At 45.0% G+C, this 18,319-nt stretch overlaps 1 protein-coding gene across 3 annotated transcripts in view; it reads right to left on the bottom strand.

Moving 5' to 3' along the window:
• Positions 1-8,250: 8,250 nt before the first annotated feature.
• The window catches only part of GABBR1 (gamma-aminobutyric acid type B receptor subunit 1), a 28,080-nt gene continuing 18,011 nt past the window's right edge, over positions 8,251-18,319 (bottom strand). For all 3 annotated transcript variants that reach the window (XM_037046026.1, XM_037046027.1, XM_037046028.1), the window contains 12 exons: positions 18,024-18,266; positions 17,347-17,410; positions 15,613-15,690; positions 14,174-14,324; positions 13,617-13,749; positions 12,306-12,422; positions 12,108-12,215; positions 11,601-11,694; positions 10,757-10,884; positions 10,085-10,213; positions 9,740-9,883; positions 8,251-9,164 (listed from right to left, as the gene is read on the bottom strand). In XM_037046026.1, coding sequence (XP_036901921.1) covers positions 8,991-9,164; positions 9,740-9,883; positions 10,085-10,213; positions 10,757-10,884; positions 11,601-11,694; positions 12,108-12,215; positions 12,306-12,422; positions 13,617-13,749; positions 14,174-14,324; positions 15,613-15,690; positions 17,347-17,410; positions 18,024-18,266 — 1,563 coding nt within the window. In that variant the 3' untranslated portion in view covers positions 8,251-8,990. The remainder of the gene's footprint in view (positions 9,165-9,739; positions 9,884-10,084; positions 10,214-10,756; positions 10,885-11,600; positions 11,695-12,107; positions 12,216-12,305; positions 12,423-13,616; positions 13,750-14,173; positions 14,325-15,612; positions 15,691-17,346; positions 17,411-18,023; positions 18,267-18,319) is intronic.

Below are 18,319 nucleotides of genomic sequence, written 5' to 3'. Positions count from 1 at the left end.
TGACCAAGAAATAGCCAACCTATCAGATGCACAGTTCAAAATACTAGTGATCAGGATGCTCACAGAACTGGTCAATTTTAGTCACAAATTAGACAAACAAATGAAGGCTAGACTAATTGAAATGAAGGGAAATGTACAGGAAACCAATAGTGATGGAAAGGAAACTGGAACTCAAATCAAGGGAGTGAACCAGAAGGAAGAAAAAAAAATGGCCAAATAGAAAAATACGAAGAAACAAGAATTCAAAAAATGAGGAAAGGCTTAGGAACCTCCAGGACATCTTTAAACGTTCCAACATCCGGATTATAGGGGTATCTGAAGGAGAAAGAGCAAGTGGAAAAGTTATTTGAACAAATAATAAAGGAGAACTTCCCCAGTCTGGCAAAGGAAATAGACTTCCAGGAAATCCAGGAAGCTCAGAGAGTCCCAAAGAAGTTGGACCCAAGAAGGAACACACCAAGGCACATCATAATTACATTAGCCAAGATGAAAATGAAGGAGAGAATCCTAGAAGCAGCAAGAAATAAGGGGACAGTCACCTACAAAGGAGTTCCCATCACACTGTCAGCAGACTTCTCAAAAGAGACCTTACAGGCAAGAAGAGGCTGGAAAGAAGTATTCCAAGTCATGAAATCCAAAGACCTACATCCAAGATTGCTCTATCCAGCAAATTTTCATTTAGAATGGAAGGACAGATAAAGTGCTTCTCAGATAAGATCAAATTCAAGGAGCTCATCATCACCAAGCCCTTATTATATGAAATGCTAAAGGGACTTATATAAGAAAAAGAAGATGAAAAATATGAACAGTGAAAGGACAGCAAACACACAGCTATTAACAACCACACCTAAAACAAAAGCAAACTAAGAGGACAGCTAGGTCAGGAGAGGGACCATAGAAATGAAGATCACACAGAGGGTTAGCAACAGGGGAGTGGGAGGAGGAGAAAAAGGGAGAAGGTACGGAAAATAAGTACCATAGATGGTAGGTAGAAAATAGACAGGGGAAGGGCAAGAATAGTATGGGAAATATAGGATCTAAAGAACTTGAGACACGTGGACATAAACTAAAGGGAGGGGAATGGTGGGGGAGGGAGTGTGCAGGGTGGAGGGAAATGAAGGGGGGATTAGAACTGTAATGGCATAATCAATAAAATATATTTTAAATATATTTTTAAAGGAATTAAAAATAAAACAAGCAATAAATAAATAAATAAATAAATAAACAAATAAATGAAGTTTGATTCAAAAAATTTTTTTTTCAAGGGTTCCCTTCCTCCTGTGCTACTATGGTGTTTCTTGTGATGGAACACCCAGCAATCTTACCCAACCAGGCTCAGGACTGGCGAGTCAGTTAGTGAGACATGTCTCTCTCCTTCTCCCTGACTTGGTTTACTATGTATCCTACCTAACAAAAGAATAAAGTGTATAAGTCCTTGGGTGGTGTGGTGCTCAGAGAATTGTTTTTTTTAAACTCTCATCCAAAGATATGTTTATTGATTTTAGAGATAGGGGAAGGTAGGAAGAGAGAGAGGGAGAGAAACATCCATCATTTTTCTCTCCTACTTCCCCTGACTGTGGACCCACAACCCAGGCATGTGCTCTGACCTAGAGTCAAACCTGAGGGATGATGCTCCAACCAACTGGCCAGGGTGCAATCAGAGAATTCTTGCTAGAGGTTTAAACCATGGCAGAGGGAACAAAAATAATGTAAAATATTTGCTAATTTACTGTGTGGAAAGAGCTAAAGTATGCTGTGCATAAGAATGGAAAGATGGGGAGGAAGGAGTTACACCAGTGAAGTCTGAGAAGTAATACCCTAAAATATATATATATTTAATATAAAATAGGTTGGTGAGCTAGTTTGGACTAATAGCCACAAAAAGGAAGTCACATAGCATCCTGTTAACCAATATAAAAATTACTTAGCCTAGAGCCTGTTTGACTGCAGGGAAAATAAATAACCAAGACAGCAGAAATAATAATAGCATACAATGAGTAAGAGTAACAGACATACAGCTTCCACTCCTGCACACTAAGATAAACCTAATGGCACACATTAAGGCTTTTTCACCCACAAAGTGAATGACTACCCCCAAACCAGACAAGGTGATTCCAGGGGGAAAGCAGATTATTGGAAGATAAAAATTAACTACTTACCTAATCAAGAAACACTCAGTTACTCATGATTGCTTGTAATTTTTGCTCTATAAAACCTTTTTGTCTGTAAGCCAGTGAGGAGTTTGAGCTTTTAGGAATGAACATTCCCCATCTCATTCATAATATAGCCCATCTTTCTCTACTGTGAAGCCTCGTGTCAGCTCTCATTGTAGATAATTCTAGAAATACATAAGACTCCTGGCCAAGATGGAGGCATAGGTAGTTACACTTCGCTTCCTCACACAACCAAAAGAAGGATAAACACCAATTTAAAAAAAAAACAGAACTGTCAGAAGTTCAACATTCAAGGAGTGAAAGAAGAAACATTCATCCAGACAGGTATGAGGGGCAGAGATGGGAATCTGAGGTGGAGAAGATGCGTGGCAAGGAGGTGGCCACTAAGGCTGGGAGACCAGGCGGTCCCACATTCATGTGTGGATAAGCTGGGATGAACAACTGGGGAGCAAGACAGACCACATAACCCAGGGTTCCAGTGTAGGATATGAAAGCCTCAAAAACATCTGGCTTAAAAACCTGTGGGGGTTGCAGTGGAAGTGGGAGAAACTCTCAGTCTCACAGGAGAGATCATTAGAGGAGCCCACAGGATCCTAGAACATACACAATCCCACCCACTTGGGAATCAGCACCTGAAAGGACACAAACTGCTCGTGGGAAGTGCGGGAAGTGACTAAAAGTGAAATGAGAGCTGAGAAAATGGCATTGTTCCCTCTCTGACCCCTCCCCCACAGAGAGCACCACAACACAGCAAAGTGGGTTGCCCCACCCTGGAGAATACCTATGGCTCTGTCCCTTACAATGTAACAGGTGTGCTGATACAAAAAAATATGGCCCAAATGAATTAACAGGTCAAAATTCCAGAAAAAGAACTAAGCAATGAAGAGATAGCCAACCAATCAGATATAGAGTTCAAAATACTGGTAATCAAGATGCTAACAGAAATAATTGAGTACAGTTGCAAAATAAAGGAAGAAATGAAGGCTATACAAAGTGAAATGAAGAAAAATATACAGGGAACCAACAGAGAAGGTAAGGAAACCAGACCTCAGATCAACAATTTGGAACAGAAGGAAGAAATAAACACTCAACCAGAACACAATGAAGAAACAAGAATTCAAAAAACTAAGGAACAGCTTAGGAACCTCAAGGACAACTTTAAACATTCCAACATCTGAATCATAGGAGCACCAGAAGGAGAAGAGAAACAACAAGAAATTGAAAACTTATTTGAACAAATAATGAAGGAGAACTTTCCTAATCTGGCAAAGGAAATAGACTTCCAGCAGTCCAGGAGGCCCAGAGAATCCCAAAGAAGGTGGTCCCAAGGAAGCACACACCAAGGCTCATTGTCATTACATTACCCAAGATTAAAGATAAGTAGAGAATCTTAAAACAGCAAGAGGAAAAGAGACAGTTACCTACAAAGGAGTGCCCATCAGACTATCAGCTGATTTCTCAAAAGAAACCTTGCAGGCAAGAAAGGGCTGGAAAGAAGTATTCGAGGAGTTCATCACCAAGCCCTTATTAAATTAAATGTTAAAGGGACTTATCTTAGAAAAAGAAGATAAAAAACATGAACAATGAAAGGACAGCAAACTCACAGTTCTTAACAACCACCCCTAAAACAAAAACAAAGGAAACAACTAGAACAGGAACAGAACCACAGAAATGGAGATCACATGGAGGGTTAGCAAGAGGGTAGTGGGAGGAGAAGTGGGGAGAAGGTACAGGGAATAAGAAGCATAATTGGCAGGCACAAAATAGACAGGGGGAGGTTAAGGCTAATATAGGATATGGAGAAGCCAAAGAACATATATGTACAGCCCATGGATATGAACTAAGAGGGGAGAATACTGGAAGAAAGAGGGGTGAAGGGTGGAGGGGGATAAAGGGGAGAAAATGGGACCATTTTAATAGCATAATTCATAAAATATACATAAAGAAGTATATAGAAAATACTAAATGGGATACAATGGGAAAAGGGGATCCTTTACAGATGCTTTAAGACTACAAGATTTAGGTCATGGGGATGTAAAGTACAGCATAGAAAACATAGTCAATAATATTGTAACAACTATGTATGGTGCCACGTGGATAGTAGAAACACCAAAAGGAACACTTTGTAAAGTATATGATTCTCTAATCATTATGCTATACACCTGTAACCAATCAAATTAATATTGAATGTAAACTGTAATGGAAAAGATAAAATTAAATGATAAAATTTAAAAGAGTATAACTTCCAGGATTAAAAAAAAAAAGCTACAAGATTTAGATCTTATGAGGGAGGGCATTTACCTATCCACCTAATACAACACTTGAGCTGGGAGTTTTAAGGGATGTTATTCTAGAACCTTCATTTTAGTTGCCTATTCAAGTTATAATCACCAGTTCACTGCTGAAGGGCTCACTGAGTCATGACTAGCCCAGACCCTGTTGAATCCCTCCTACCCACAGTGAAGCCAGCCTTCCTGATTTCCCCCATGCACGATTAATCACTCAACCCTGGAGTACCATAATATACCACCCCCAAATAGGTTTTTTTGGCATGTGGAGCCAAAGGTTATTGAGAACCTACAGATTCAGGAAAAGCTCTAAAAACAAGGCACAAGTTTTTCTTTAGTAAAGGAAATTTACATTTGTAACGGTGCCACCATGTCCTGTAGCAGGAAGAAAGCATTGACTTAAACCTACTCCAGTCCTTACTAAAGAACCTTTGTTCACTTTTCCTGATCACCTTCACATTACTTGCCTTCACCGCCCAGAAGCCCAAACCCTTTTTGTTTAGCCTAAAATGGTACATAAGCCCCAATTCTAACCACTCCTTTGGATTGATTACTCATCACTGGGTGCTGCCATGTGTCTATGTGTGGCACTCCTGTTAATAAACTTCTGTTTCTGTAGCTAATCCATCTTTTTTTCCAGTCTAGTTTAGAAGGCTACAGCTGGACAACCCAACACAGGTAAAGGAAGGTTAATTTTTTCTTCCCTTCCCCTCTACACACACCTAAAGAAGGCATTCTGCATGCCACAGGAGCATGACTTCGGCGTGTCTGTCTCCTTAACTTGATTGTATCAGGCCTTGGCAGAGTGCCTGGCTCACATAGGCCTCAGTGTTTCACCATGTGGGCCAGTGGTGCTGGGAGTTCATCTTCCATGATAGTTTTGTGGCTGAAAAAGGGGCCACATAAAAACGACCTTTGGAATTTCAGAGTAATCTTTTTTCCCTTTTTCCAGATCCCTCAAGGCACACCCACAATACCTAAGGAGAAACAATGAAACCCCTCATTGTTATCTTGTTCCCCAGATACCAATTCTGTGCTAAAAATATAATTGTTAACTGTCCTGTGCCCACCAATGTAAAATAAATGTCTGCATTTTACTCTTTATCCTATCTCAATTGTCCTGCTTTGCTTTCTCCCGCCTCCTCCATCACCAATGGATATCATGTACCCCTGTCTACTCCTTTGATTCTAATGTATAAAATAATGTGTTAAACTCCCACTCTCTGGGAGTGGAGCATTTTCTCTGGAACATTTTCTCAATCCATTGAGATTTTGCTTCCTAGCAATTGTCAATATTTTGGCTAAAGTAAATTCATAAAAATCCTCTATAGGTTTGCATGTTTCCTCAACAGTCTAGAAATTTCCTTTCTTACTTCAGTGGGTCACGGAAGTAGATGCCATACTTACCAAGTATGTCAAATATCACTTGTTTGGGGCATCACCTGACATGAAGCTCATCCTGATTCCCTGTCAGCTGATACACCATGAAGTGCAAAGTAACAGAACTCCCTGCTTCAAAAGCCTGAGTGAATGAACAAGGTGTCCATCCAGAGTGGCCTTAAACTACACAGGACTACGGGAAGAGCCACAGCTGCAGAAAGGGCTAGGTGTGGGACAACAGCTGGCCCTGAAGTGTCCAGAGAGGTTGAAAATCAGTGAAGAGACAATATTAGCAATCAGGCAAGCAGTGTGGCCAAGGAAAGTGAACACTTGCTCTAGAGTGGACAGACCACATGTAGTAGGTTATTTTTTCCAAAATAGGCTGACTGCATGTCCCATCCCCAGTGTACTTTTTACAATGGGATTGACCTCCCATCAAGAAGTCAAGGTCTATATTTCCTTCCCCCAAATCTAGATGCAGCCTTGTGACAGCCCAGACCATAGGGTTCCACGTAAGTGGTGCTATGTGACTTCTGAGGCTATGTCAGAGAAAAGAGATGGCTACAACCTAGCTGGCTCTCTCCTTTCATCTCTCTCGGGACACTCACTTTTGGAACTTAGTCATCATGTCATGAGGAAACCCAGGCCACAGTGAAAGGCCACTGGTGGAGTTTCAGCTGATGGCCAATACCTACCTTCACACCCTTCGGAGGACTCCAGCTCCCAGCCTTCAAATCTTCCAGGTATCTCCCTGCTGTCCCGCCTGAGTTCCTGACCCACAGAAACTATGATAATGCTTATTGTTCTGGGTAACAGGTAGTAGGTAACAATACATGCAGCATGAATGCCAGCTGTACTCATTAGTTATGTGAGCCTGGACAAGAGTCCTCCTCTCCCTGAGCCAGTCTCCTTGCCAGATAACAGGTAAGAACACACACCTTCCCTACAGGGCTGTCCTGGGCACCAGGGCTAATGACAAGATGCCCAACAGTCCTGGTTGCTCCAGCTATCTTATCTACTTTATCTGCTTACTGGCTTCACCTTCCCCCTTGAAAATGTACCTTCATGAAAGACCATTCTGCTCACTGCTCTCGGCAACCTTACCAATTGAAACATGTTGACTGGAATAAAAAGATAAAACTAACAGAGCATCAATGTGCTCACAAAATGCCAAAGTGACTAGGGTGTGGAGACAAAAGGCTGTCAGGGTAGGGCAGGGCCATGAAACGCTGGTGGGCAGTCTCAAGTCCAGGGCACTCTAAAGTCAGAAAGATCGAAAGCCTGCGGGTGACATAGGTAGAGCTGGTGATACCAAGGGAGTCACTCCCCACAAGCCTGCTGAATGGTGGTCTCACCACCAAGCAGAGCTCCCTACCCAACAGGAGCTTCCACTAGCCCTGCCATGTGGCATGGTCTCACACTGCTGCCGGCAATGTCCAACTTGCCCTTGGCCATAGGAGAATCTCCAATCCTTTGTAATACACACTATGCCTAAGTGCAAAGAAAGTTCAAAGTGGTAATTCTGGTTGTTTAGATCCTACCCAGGGCTGGTATATACAGCATCTTTTGCTTCTGAAGGCAGCCAGCTGCTCATTTTACATGGTGAAGGCTCACCTACTCCATAGGCTTCTTCTGCTTTGCTTGAGAATGTTCCATGGCAGGAAGAGGGTAACCTCACATTAAGTCCAAATGGTCCAAGACAGATAATCACAGTGGAAGGCCTGGTCTAAGAGGTAATGACCATTGCTTTCATGGAACTACAGAAACTGACCCTGAAACAGGACAATGAAATGATACAGCCCACTCAACCCTTGAGCTCTGTTACAAAAGTCATTAAAAAAAATCAGTGTGAAAGGAAAAGAGAAAGTTTGAGCTTCAGAAAAACACATCTCCGGGGAGCATATGAGATCTTGCTCCTTGGCATATGTTGTCATTTTGGCTCAAATAAATGTTATAAAAATTCTCAAAAAAAGATAAAGAAATAAAACTAAAGCGCTTCTCCAAGAGAACACAAAGGATTATAAAAGTCCCAGGCAAAACTGTTTATTTTTTTTCCAACAGCCATTCAATACTTTCTTTTTATTTGGATAAAAAATCCTTCCAAGATGCCAAGAGTTCTTAGACAAAGACTTCTAAGTTTGGAAGCACTAAGCAGCCAGCTCATTCACTACCTCCTAGCAATCATCATTTTGTTGTCTTAGTTCCTAACAAGGAGAATCCTCACATCTGTTCAGCTACATGCTCTGGGCTCTCAATATGTGTCCATCACCTGAGAGAACTCATTAAACAGCAATGACAGTGGCTAGCATTTACCCAGAATCTGGTGATGGTGGTGCTGGAAGATAATTATTGTCTTCACAAATAAGGACTTAGAGAATAGAGACTACAGAAGTTTTTGCATGTTGTGGAACCTAACACTCTGGTAGTCTGACTCCCCATTTTTAACCACTAATGCCATCACTCAGTAATGACAGCCCTGAGCATATCCTGCTAAGCCCTCACAGGATCAACAAAACACCTCTTTATACCCCTCCCCTTTCAGGCCTTTCCAGTGCTATGAAGCCCTCTAAATCTCTGTGGTTGGACTGAAGCCCACTCTGTTCCCAATAAGGGACCAGGTGCTAAGTCACACTGTTCACTGGTTTATTGCGATCCTTTCCCAAAAGACACCACAGTGTGAAAGGGATACTCCCTCCTGCTCCATAGGCCCATCTATCCATGTCATCAGTCAGGGGTGCCTTCCTTTGCTCAGAATTCTCACCAACTATCTACTGGAAGCAGCTCCCAAATCTCCCCACATTTCCTCTCCTTTAATTGCCCCAGAAAAACACAAAACTCAAGGAAGCAATCTTGGGAGATAGTATACAGAAGGGAGAGGTGTGTGTATGAGGCTGCTAAGGAGCTAGTGAGTGAAAAGCTTTAAGGAGGCACCAACTAGATTATTGAATAGTGACATAAAATCATAGGAGGAATAAAAGAGAAAAGGGTCTGGTTCTTAGAGCAATGAAGAACCAGAGAACCTCAGAGGAATCACAGAGGGGCTGTATTTACAAGAGGTGGAATGGGGCAGTATGTTCTTCCATCTGGGGATAGGGAGCCCTGCTTCTTCCTATCCCTCCCCCTACTGGCCTGCCTCCCTACACACCCCTCACTTGTAAAGCAAATGGACTCGACTCCCATCACAACTAAGTCGGTCAGGGAGCTCAGGGGGGCCCCTGGGTAGGACCCCAGGCCCTTCTGGGGGTGTCAGAGGTGGGCGCCGTGAGCGCAGCTGCTGCCGAGACTGGAGCTGATGGCGCAGTTCAGAGACTCGCTCCTCTTTCTGGAGGAAAAAGAAAATAATTAGGAGATGGGGAGAAGGGGAAGTCATGAAGGGTGGGGGAGGGTAAAGGGGACAACGGAGAAAAACGAAGGTGGGGACACAGAAGTAGGTGGACAAAAGAAATTAAAATGAGAAATCCAGAAAGAACAAGAAAAGCCAAAAGAGCATTAATGGGAGTACCACTGAAGGAAACGATCAGGGAAATAAATGGAAAGAGAAAACGAGGAAGGGGGCAAAGGTTAGTGCACACTGCTTCCAACAACTCATACAGATTTGTGTCAACCTAGTTTGAACATGCCCCGCACTGTCACTGCACAGCCTGGGGCCCAGTGGACACCATGGACACCTGCCCATCCCCTTTCCTGGAGGGTATGCTCAATATTAACTGCTGAAGGCTCACCACTGCCCAGCGGAGCCCTCACCTCCTGATAAGGCCAACACTGGATCTTACCTGGCACGGAATCCTTGCTCCTTGCCCTATCCCTCCCCTTCCCTAGTCTACTGCACTCATTCCCTGGCAGGTTTCTCTTGTGATGGGGCTTTCTGGACCCCTTCTGCACCCTGTATCAGCACACCTCAGCGATGATCTTTTCAAGTTCCCGGTTCTCCTTCTCCAACAGCCGGGACTTCTCCTCCTCATGGTTGTTGGTCGATGATCCTGTCTTCATGGTGTCCTGAGCCTCTGACTGCCATTCCCCTCGGGTTATGAGTCGACGCATCTGGGGAAGAATGTTTGGGGCCAATGTGGGAGGGCCAAGCAGGGACCGTCTAGATGTCTAGCAATAGACTGACAGTGGGTTACAATTGGAAGGAATGAAAATAAGAGGGACAAGCTCAGCCCCAAACGGAGGAAAGGGGACAGGGGAGCAGAGTCCTGGGAAGAAGGATTGGGGAGGGTAGAAGCACACCCAGGAGCTTACCTTCGGCACAAAGAGCACAACCAGCGTGATGTAAGAGGAGAAGACAATGGCAAGAGAGGCAAAGGCGAAGGCCGCATCCTGCTGGCTGGCCAGGATCATGGTGACAGGGGCAGTGATGAGGCACAGGACCTGGGGGCAGTGTGTTTGGGGAGTCTCAGCTCTACAGGCTCAGACAAGATCCAGGATTTTGTTTCCCCAGGAGAGATTTGTTGAACTTTCCATTTGAAAAGAATCCAAATAGGATCATCCTCAACTCTAGCTTAAGAAGAATCGCAAATAAGCTGTCTAAAAGCAGTTCACAGCTCTAGGTCAACCTAACACACCCAGAGTCCTGAGGAGTCAATCCCTGGTCATACCTGGCAGGAACTCCCAATTCAGATTCCAGCCTGTGAACCCCAGACAAGCAATTTAACCTCTTTCTTTATGCCTTTTCATCTATGTCGTGTGGACACTAATATCCACTTCACTGGGTAGTTGTGTGAAGATTAATAAGGTAGTGTCAGTGTGTGTTTTATAAACTGTAAAGTACTTTACAAATCTGAAGCATTAAAAAACTCTTTAAGACTTCCATCCAACTGATCCAAGATCCAGTGCCTGATCCTTCCCATGCCACCCCATCTGGGTTGCTGTAGTCAGCCCCTCGGGTCAATGCCAAGTGTCCAGGGAGCTCACCGCCACATTGTAGATGGCCATGCCCACAGCCCGGTGGTCATTGATCTTCTCAGTGGATACACTCTTGGTCTCATAAGCAAGAAAGATACCCAGCAGCAGCAGCAGCCCCTTGTAACCATAGAAAATGCCTGCAACAGCAGAAACGGGTCACCTAGGCAGCATGATCTCCATGGTCCCATCCACTCCGCATCCTCTCTATGCTAGTCACCCACCATGGATCCTTCTCATAGTTCCCCAGTGAAAAGGGAGCCTCCTCCCCAATCAAACCCTCTGACCTAGCATGCTCCTTCCTGTCCACTGCCCCCAGTGTTTATCCAGTTCACGCCCACCTCACCACTTTCTCCTAGGCCTAGGAGCCATGTCACACAGGAAGATGACAGTCAATAACAGCTGTCAGGAAGGCAAGGGCCTGGGCCACACAGTGTCTTTTCACCTTTAAGGTGGGAAGACAGCTTTTCGGACTAGGGGCAGGTATACCATTTGTGATCACAGATCAGAGGAATTTTATAAAGGCCAGAAAGGACCTAAACCCATGCCCACAGAGCCCCAGTGTTACTCTAGGGAGTAGTCTAGATGTAGACGTGTCAGGTCTGAAGATGAGAGTGAGGCTATTCCCACTGGTCTCTGCTTTTGCTGAACCCAACTCTGCCTTATCCCTTCTTTAGACTCTAACCTCCCCCCAGCAAAAAACCAACTGTCCCCCAGTCTCAGAAAAGATCAGTCCCATGACAGACAAGGACATTCAAACTGGGTTCACCTCTTCCTCTTTTTCTAAAGACATTTCTTTCTCCAAACCCACTGTCCATTGACCTATCCTTCAGCCTGTCCCCCCACATCAACACACCAAGCCACGTATTCATCTTCTTGGAGCTGCAGTGCTCCAGCTGGGGCAGAATAGACACATCAATATCTTCCTTTGGTTCCTCCTTGGCAAAAGTCTAAGGGAGAAATAAGACCACAGGAAAGATGGTTGTCATCCTCCCCTGTTCCCCCCACTTCTGCTCAGTCCCTGACTTCAAACTAAACCCCCTTTCCTATGAGACCCCCAGGATGAGGCCAAGTTCCACTCTGGGCCAGAAAGCATTCACCTAAACACCTTAGGAATGATTACTCCCTCTCTTTCCATGAATCCTGGAAAGTGTGCAAATCCTTCCCAGACCCCCCGCCACCCCCGTTCGCTTCCATTCTTCAGATTAATCCAGAGGCCTCTGATGGAACTCCTTCTAAAAAGGAGGAAAAGCTCTGACATGCAGAAGGCAGAAAAGCACTCTCTTGCAGAGGGGCTTTCCTCCTCAGAACCACACGCAGCCCCAAAGGCCGTGACTGCTCAGTCTTCTGACCCAAGTGGTACCTCAATGGTCCGGTGCAAGGGGTCTACAATCTGCCAGATGGTGAGAGTGAGGACATCCATGCCCACCAGCAGGCCCACCGTGGCATACAGCTTCCAGGGCTCCAGGGTCTGGGCAAACACAAAGCACAGGCACATAAGGGGAAGTTCACTAAGCTGACAGCCAAGGCATCAGGGACTGAGGGATGGCAATCAGCTCACCTTCCTCCACTCCTTCTTCTCCTCCTTCTTTGTAAAGACCGTGTGGACCCACCAGATCTTGGTGAACATGGAGCCATAGCCCAGACTAAAGCCCAGACCCAGGAGCCAGAGGCGGGCCTAGGAAAGGAGAGGGGCAGGAGCAGAACAGGGCAGGAATGCAGCAGGGGACAGATGACCACAAAGGCAAAAGGCAGCCAGCAGGGACAGTGGGGGAGGGGAATACCCATAGGGGAGGGTACCCTACCTTCAACAGATTCCTCCCATCTATCTTCTACTTTGCCACCAGGTGATCTGGCTAAAACCTCCTGGTTTTAATGGCCAATCACTTCTGACCATTCCCCAATGCCTACAGGTTGCAGCCTAGAAATCTCAGGATATGGCAGGAGACTGTTTACAGCATGGTCTTGCTCGCCTTTCCAGGCTTAGCTCCCAGGCCCTTGCATGCCCAACACTCTAGCCATGCTGCTCACATGGCTCTCCCCTGGTCTGCTGTCTTTCGTGTCTTTGCTACTCATATGATGTTCCCAGCTGACAAAATCCCATGCATCCTTCAATATTTAAACATTACCTCTTCTTTAAGGTCTGCCCAACCACTCTAAGCTGCTCTCTCATTTGCTCCCACAGCACTTTGCACAGATCCCTATTCAAACACCCATCACACCTCCTCGCTGCATTCTGGTCTCACTGGAAAGAGAATGCTCCTAATGAGTGGGATGCACATGTATGTACAAATGCCCTGTGCAGAGAGGCATGAAAACAAGCACTGGGCAGAAGAAAGGGAAATAGTAAGGTGGGCAGGGAAAACAGTGTGTGTTTCCTACCAGCATAACATAGAACCACACAAATATCACTGCTGAAACCAGCCTTTCCCCACAGCTGCAGAATCTTCCATGAATTAAGAGTCTCATAGGGCCTCTCCCTGTGTAACAGTGGTCCCTTCCCCTCACTCTCCCAGCTGTCAATTCACATTTCTGCCTCCATCCTTCCCAAGCCCAACTAAGGCTCCCACAGGAAACCCAGTTCCTGTTCTCAGTCCCCACACAAAAGACAAGCCATCACTGTTCCTTTGTTCAGACCCCTTCCTTCATCTTCAATACCCGCTCCTCTTCTTGGCAAAGCCTGCCATGGCAACCCGGGAGCCAATAAGTGAGCTACAGAATGAAAGTGTCTGGAGGCACAGAAAGTTAGGGCAGAGACAGACAGAGATCAGAGCAGTGACCCTAGAAGGAAAGGCAGGGAACTAGAAAGCATAGGAGGTGCTCCTGAGTGGCAGGTCAGCCAGACTGTACATGGTATCTGTACCCCCCTCACCTGGCAGATGAAGGGAAACTGGTTTCTCCCAATGTGGTAACCATCCAGCCCGAGGGGGAAGACAGCAGCTAATGCCAGCGAGCAGCCCACAGCTGTCAGGTTATTCAAGTTGGGCTGTGAGTTCTGGATATAACTAGGGCAGAGGCAGGAAGAAAGGGAGAGAGAGAAGAGCAGAATCACCCCCTTCTGAAGGGAGGCTCAGCTCTCCAAATGCCACAGACAAAGGAAGACAGGCCTGCAGTAGGCAGCAGAGCCTTGAGAGAAGATGACTGGCCAGGGGCTATGCACAGACTTACAGAGGGCTTCCCTTCACAAACATTTTATTTGGAGCCCTGCACTGTGTTGCCTGCACAGTTAGCTGCTTTGAAGCAGCGATGGGAGTTCTAGTTGGTTTCCCCACTTTCATGCTCAGTGATCATTAAGAAAGCAGTATGACAATGTAAAAACCTCAATGACATATGGCCTAGAAGTTACACAGGTTTGATTCTTACTCCCCTCAATGATCATTATCTTGGAGAGGCAGACAGGACAAGAAAAACATCAGGAGATACACTTACCGGACATGGGAGTTGTAGATGTTAAAGGACAGACAGACAACAGCTAGGACAATGCCCAGGCTGGAGAGAACCGAGACGGAGATAAAGAGTTTCTGTGACAGGAAGCGGAACGTCTTGATGACCAGGGTCTGGTCAGCAGGGGGGGACCCGCCTATGGCATAGGGGGAGGGAAAGAAAGGGAAAGAAAAGGAAGGGGGATGAAGGCATGAAGGTGGGATAGGGGGAAGACAATGGACAGAGCCGCTGGTGGACACTCAGTTCTTTGGCTGGGAGGAGAGGAGACTTAAGTGCCCCTGAGCAGTGCTGCTGCAGGTGCAAAGAAAGCTCTTAGGGGACAACGAGAAAAGCCATCAGCAAATGGAGTACATTTGTGAACTAGAGGCTGACAAAGGCTGAGATGTGTCACCAAAGTTATAGTCTTTCTTATTATTTGTTCTTTATTTTTCTTGCAGGAAAGGAAAATGGGAATGGAAAGAAGGGGAGAGATGAGAAAATGATGAGGTTTCTTATGACTCAAATCAAAAGCTGCAAAAAAGCTTAATGATTGTAAAATCATAAAGCTAAAGAGCCTCCAAGTATCTAGTCTGCTCACCTAACTTTAGGAAAAGAAGAAACAAAAACTAATCTATGATTTTTAACTCTGACAGGCTGATATTCCCAAAGGTGTTTTCAGTTATCATTAAGCACTAAGAGGAAGGTGAAATTTGTCAAGAGTTTGCAGGGCAGGGCAGGGGGTAGTTTTTCATTTGGTTACCCTGGGGAAAAATGTAATTTAGGCCATGGAGCATTTATAGCTGTACAGAACACTGTCCTACATTCAAATTATAAAACATTTCAGAATTTCAGCAGGGGTGGGAGCTACTAGACTCCAACTGAGCAGGTGAATGGCAGGGGTCTTCCATGGCTGTGCCTCGCTCCATTCTTAAAATGTCAAGCCTTAATTTTATCAGGAAGACCTTCCTTTTGCCCACCTTTAGTATCTTTCCCACCTCTTATTATTTTACCCCACCAAGCAAAGAATATTGGTTACTTTCCCCTTTTATAATGCACATTTTAGTAGAAGACAATTCCTATCCTCTCCTATAGTTTAAGCAATTGTTTTCTTCAGAGATAAAGAGGCAACTGAAGCCTAACATATCAAGAACATCCCAGAACATCTGGGACACCTAAATGGAGTTTCCGTTTCCTGCCCTGCCTCTGACCCCCATGACTGCTTTTAATAGTGCATGCTACCAACTGTCTATTTTGTTTCCAAATACACCAGTCTCCCCTATCTGTGTCTTGGACATTCTATCCCCTTCCTCTGAACTCAGCTCCTGGTCCATTCTCTGGAGCATTTCAACTTAATGGCAGCTACCACCCCAGCTTCATTCAAATGCATGACCCTTTTCTGTGATTGTTCAGAGGGCATGAAAGGAAATAAAATAGGATCTACTTACCAATCCACTTATCTGTTTTGGACCAGGAAAGATCATCCTTAGTACTGTCATAGTAGCCAATCTTCTTGTAGCTGCCACCTGGACAGATGACAATAAAAAAAGTGACCACAGGTTGGTGAAGAGCAGACCGTGGGCATTCCCAACTTCCCACTTCCCTAAAGTAGCCTTCTGTGGTTGTATCTGATTTTCTCTTCACCTGAGCCCCTGAAAGATACTTGCAAGGACCTGAGGGGTCACGTGAATAAGTAACCTGACTTAAAAGCAGTGTGGGTCCCACAAATCAATCTTGTATGTGTCGAGTTGTTCGGCGAAGAAGGTTCCACCATGTGTCTGCCACTCATTCCACTGCCCCACACCTCTCTTAGCAAGATATCTCACTTTGATTCTAGTTTTAAAGCTTTAAACATTTGTTTATTCTCCCTCTCATGATAGACAGAATCATAGAATTATTTTCCCAGTGACTTTCCTTTTAATTTTACAAATTTACTTTATGTTGGTTGGCTTGGGTTTTAATACCTGAAGTAAGTTGTACCTGCCCCTTAAAGAGCCACAGAGTAAAAGTCAGTCACTCCTAAGATTTCGGTTCTAAAACTGTCCCAGTTACCCTAACTTTTCCATCAAAAGCCAACTCACATCCCCTTCACCATGGCTGAAGTCCATTCCCTCTTGTCCTGGATACAAAGGGGAACTGAGAGATTGTGGGAGGTAGGAGGAGGAAAGAAACTTTTCACAGGAAGCCAAGAAGAAACAGCTCTCTTGACCATGCTATGAGGGTGAATGTGGGGGAGTTGAAAAATTAACTCAAAGTTTTTCAAATATTGTGCTATATGTTATAAGAAAATACAACCTAGAAAAGGCAATCTACACATACTGCAGAAATATTCAGAATGCTTACTTACATAGCAAGAAAATTCTATAAATTCTCTTTAAAAATAGCAGGTGTCCTAGATTCAACTTTCCTTGACTCCATGGGTATGCAAGGGAGAGGTCATTAATCCCGTAACCCAAGCAACCAAAAGGAAATTTCTTTAAAATCAAACCCAGGCCCTAGCTAGTGTGGCTCAGTACATTGAGAGCTGGCCTGTGAACCAGTCACCGGTTTGATTCCCAGTCAGGGCACATGCCTGGGTTGAGGGCCAGGTCCTCAGTTGAGGGCACATGAGAAGCAACCACACACTAATGTTTCTCTCCCTCCCAGCCCCTCTCTCTAAAAAAATTTAAATAAATAAAATAATTTTAAAAATAAAATAAAATAAAAGCCAGCCCTCGCTGGTGTGACTCAGTAGAGTAAATGCTGGCCTTCGAGCCAGTTTAATTCCTAGGCAGGGCACATGCCTGGGTTGTGGGCCAGGTCCCCAGTAGGGGGTATGCAAAAAGCAGCCACACACTGATTTTTCTCTCCCTCTCTTTCTCCCTCCCTTCCCCTCTCTCTAAAAATAAATAAACAAAATCTTTCCAAAAAGTCAAAACCAATGGGGACACAGAGGCTATTTCCAAAGTGCATGCCACTTTTCAAGAAAACAAGCACTGCTGCTCAAAGAAATCCACCCATATATGACTTGTTTTTACTGTTTGTTATTATTATTATTAAAGTTTAGTGAACAGTTAAAAGAGGAGGGAATAGAGAGGCACCCAGGCTGCCTAATACCCCCTGGTGTCCTAGCCCAGCTCCAGCTGGCCCCCACTCCCCCACCCCATGGTCCCCTTGTCCCCAACTTACGGCTCTGTACTTACCCTGGAGTTGCTCAATAAGTGTCCATGCCATCCGAGAGCCACTGGCATCAAACACCACATGGCCCTGAGGGAGAAGAACGTGAGCAGTAAGGCAAAGAAGACAAAGGCAAGCGTGAAAGAGAACATCAAAGACTCTTTGAATCCTTAGGTTTTTTATGTTAATTGAGCTTCAGAATGAATTCTATTTATGGCATTTGCCTGCATATAGGACATACCCCAGATACTCATACCCTAGATTTCAGAAACGCTATTCTTTAGAGAAACTTCACCCATGATCTTGGAATGGGATACATCCCCAGGTAGAGGGAGCACCAGGAGACCTGGCTTAGGGCTGTATGACCTGAGCAAGTCACCAAATCCCTCTAGATGCGAATTTTCCCACTTTAAAAGAAATAAGAAGATGGTCTCTGTTTCCTCTTCCAAAATCCTATGATTCTTATCTGACTAATCAGTGTCTGGACTAGAAAGAAATGAGGGGTGGGACTGAAAAAAATAGAACAGACCCTTTTTCCCTTCTAGGCCCGGTGGGTTTTCAGGTTTGGGGATCCCTACTGCCTTGGTCTGAGACTGATTATCACAGGGAGGTAACAGAGAGACAGAGAACACATGATTCCAAGAGAGGGTATATCTCTCTCGGTGGGAGAACAGAGGAATGTGAAAAAGTCCCTGGAACTCACAGAGACACCCTCAAAGGACGACGAGTTCATTGCCCGGTAGATTTGGTCAGTAATGGTCTGGTTGTTGTAGTTGAAGTCTTCCAGGCGCACACCTGAGCGGCCATCCCCTCCAGATGTCTTGTTCAAAGCCAGTGCCAAGGCCCAGATAGCATCATAAGCCAGGGGTGCCTCCTGGAAGCCACCTGTCTCCTCAGGGTGTCTTTTTAGTCGCTTGGTCAGTTTCTCCACAAACTCCTGGGATGTCTGAGGAAAGAATTAGAGTGTGACAGGGAATGGGTGGTGGCATGATTCTGGTT

The sequence above is a fragment of the Sturnira hondurensis genome, unplaced genomic scaffold, assembly GCF_014824575.4.
Source record: "Sturnira hondurensis isolate 20B ecotype Veracruz unplaced genomic scaffold, ASM1482457v3 Scaffold0004751, whole genome shotgun sequence".
Lineage (NCBI taxonomy): Eukaryota > Metazoa > Chordata > Mammalia > Chiroptera > Phyllostomidae > Sturnira > Sturnira hondurensis.
Note: the sequence above shows the minus strand (reverse complement) of the source record. Positions and strands in the feature narration are given on the sequence as shown.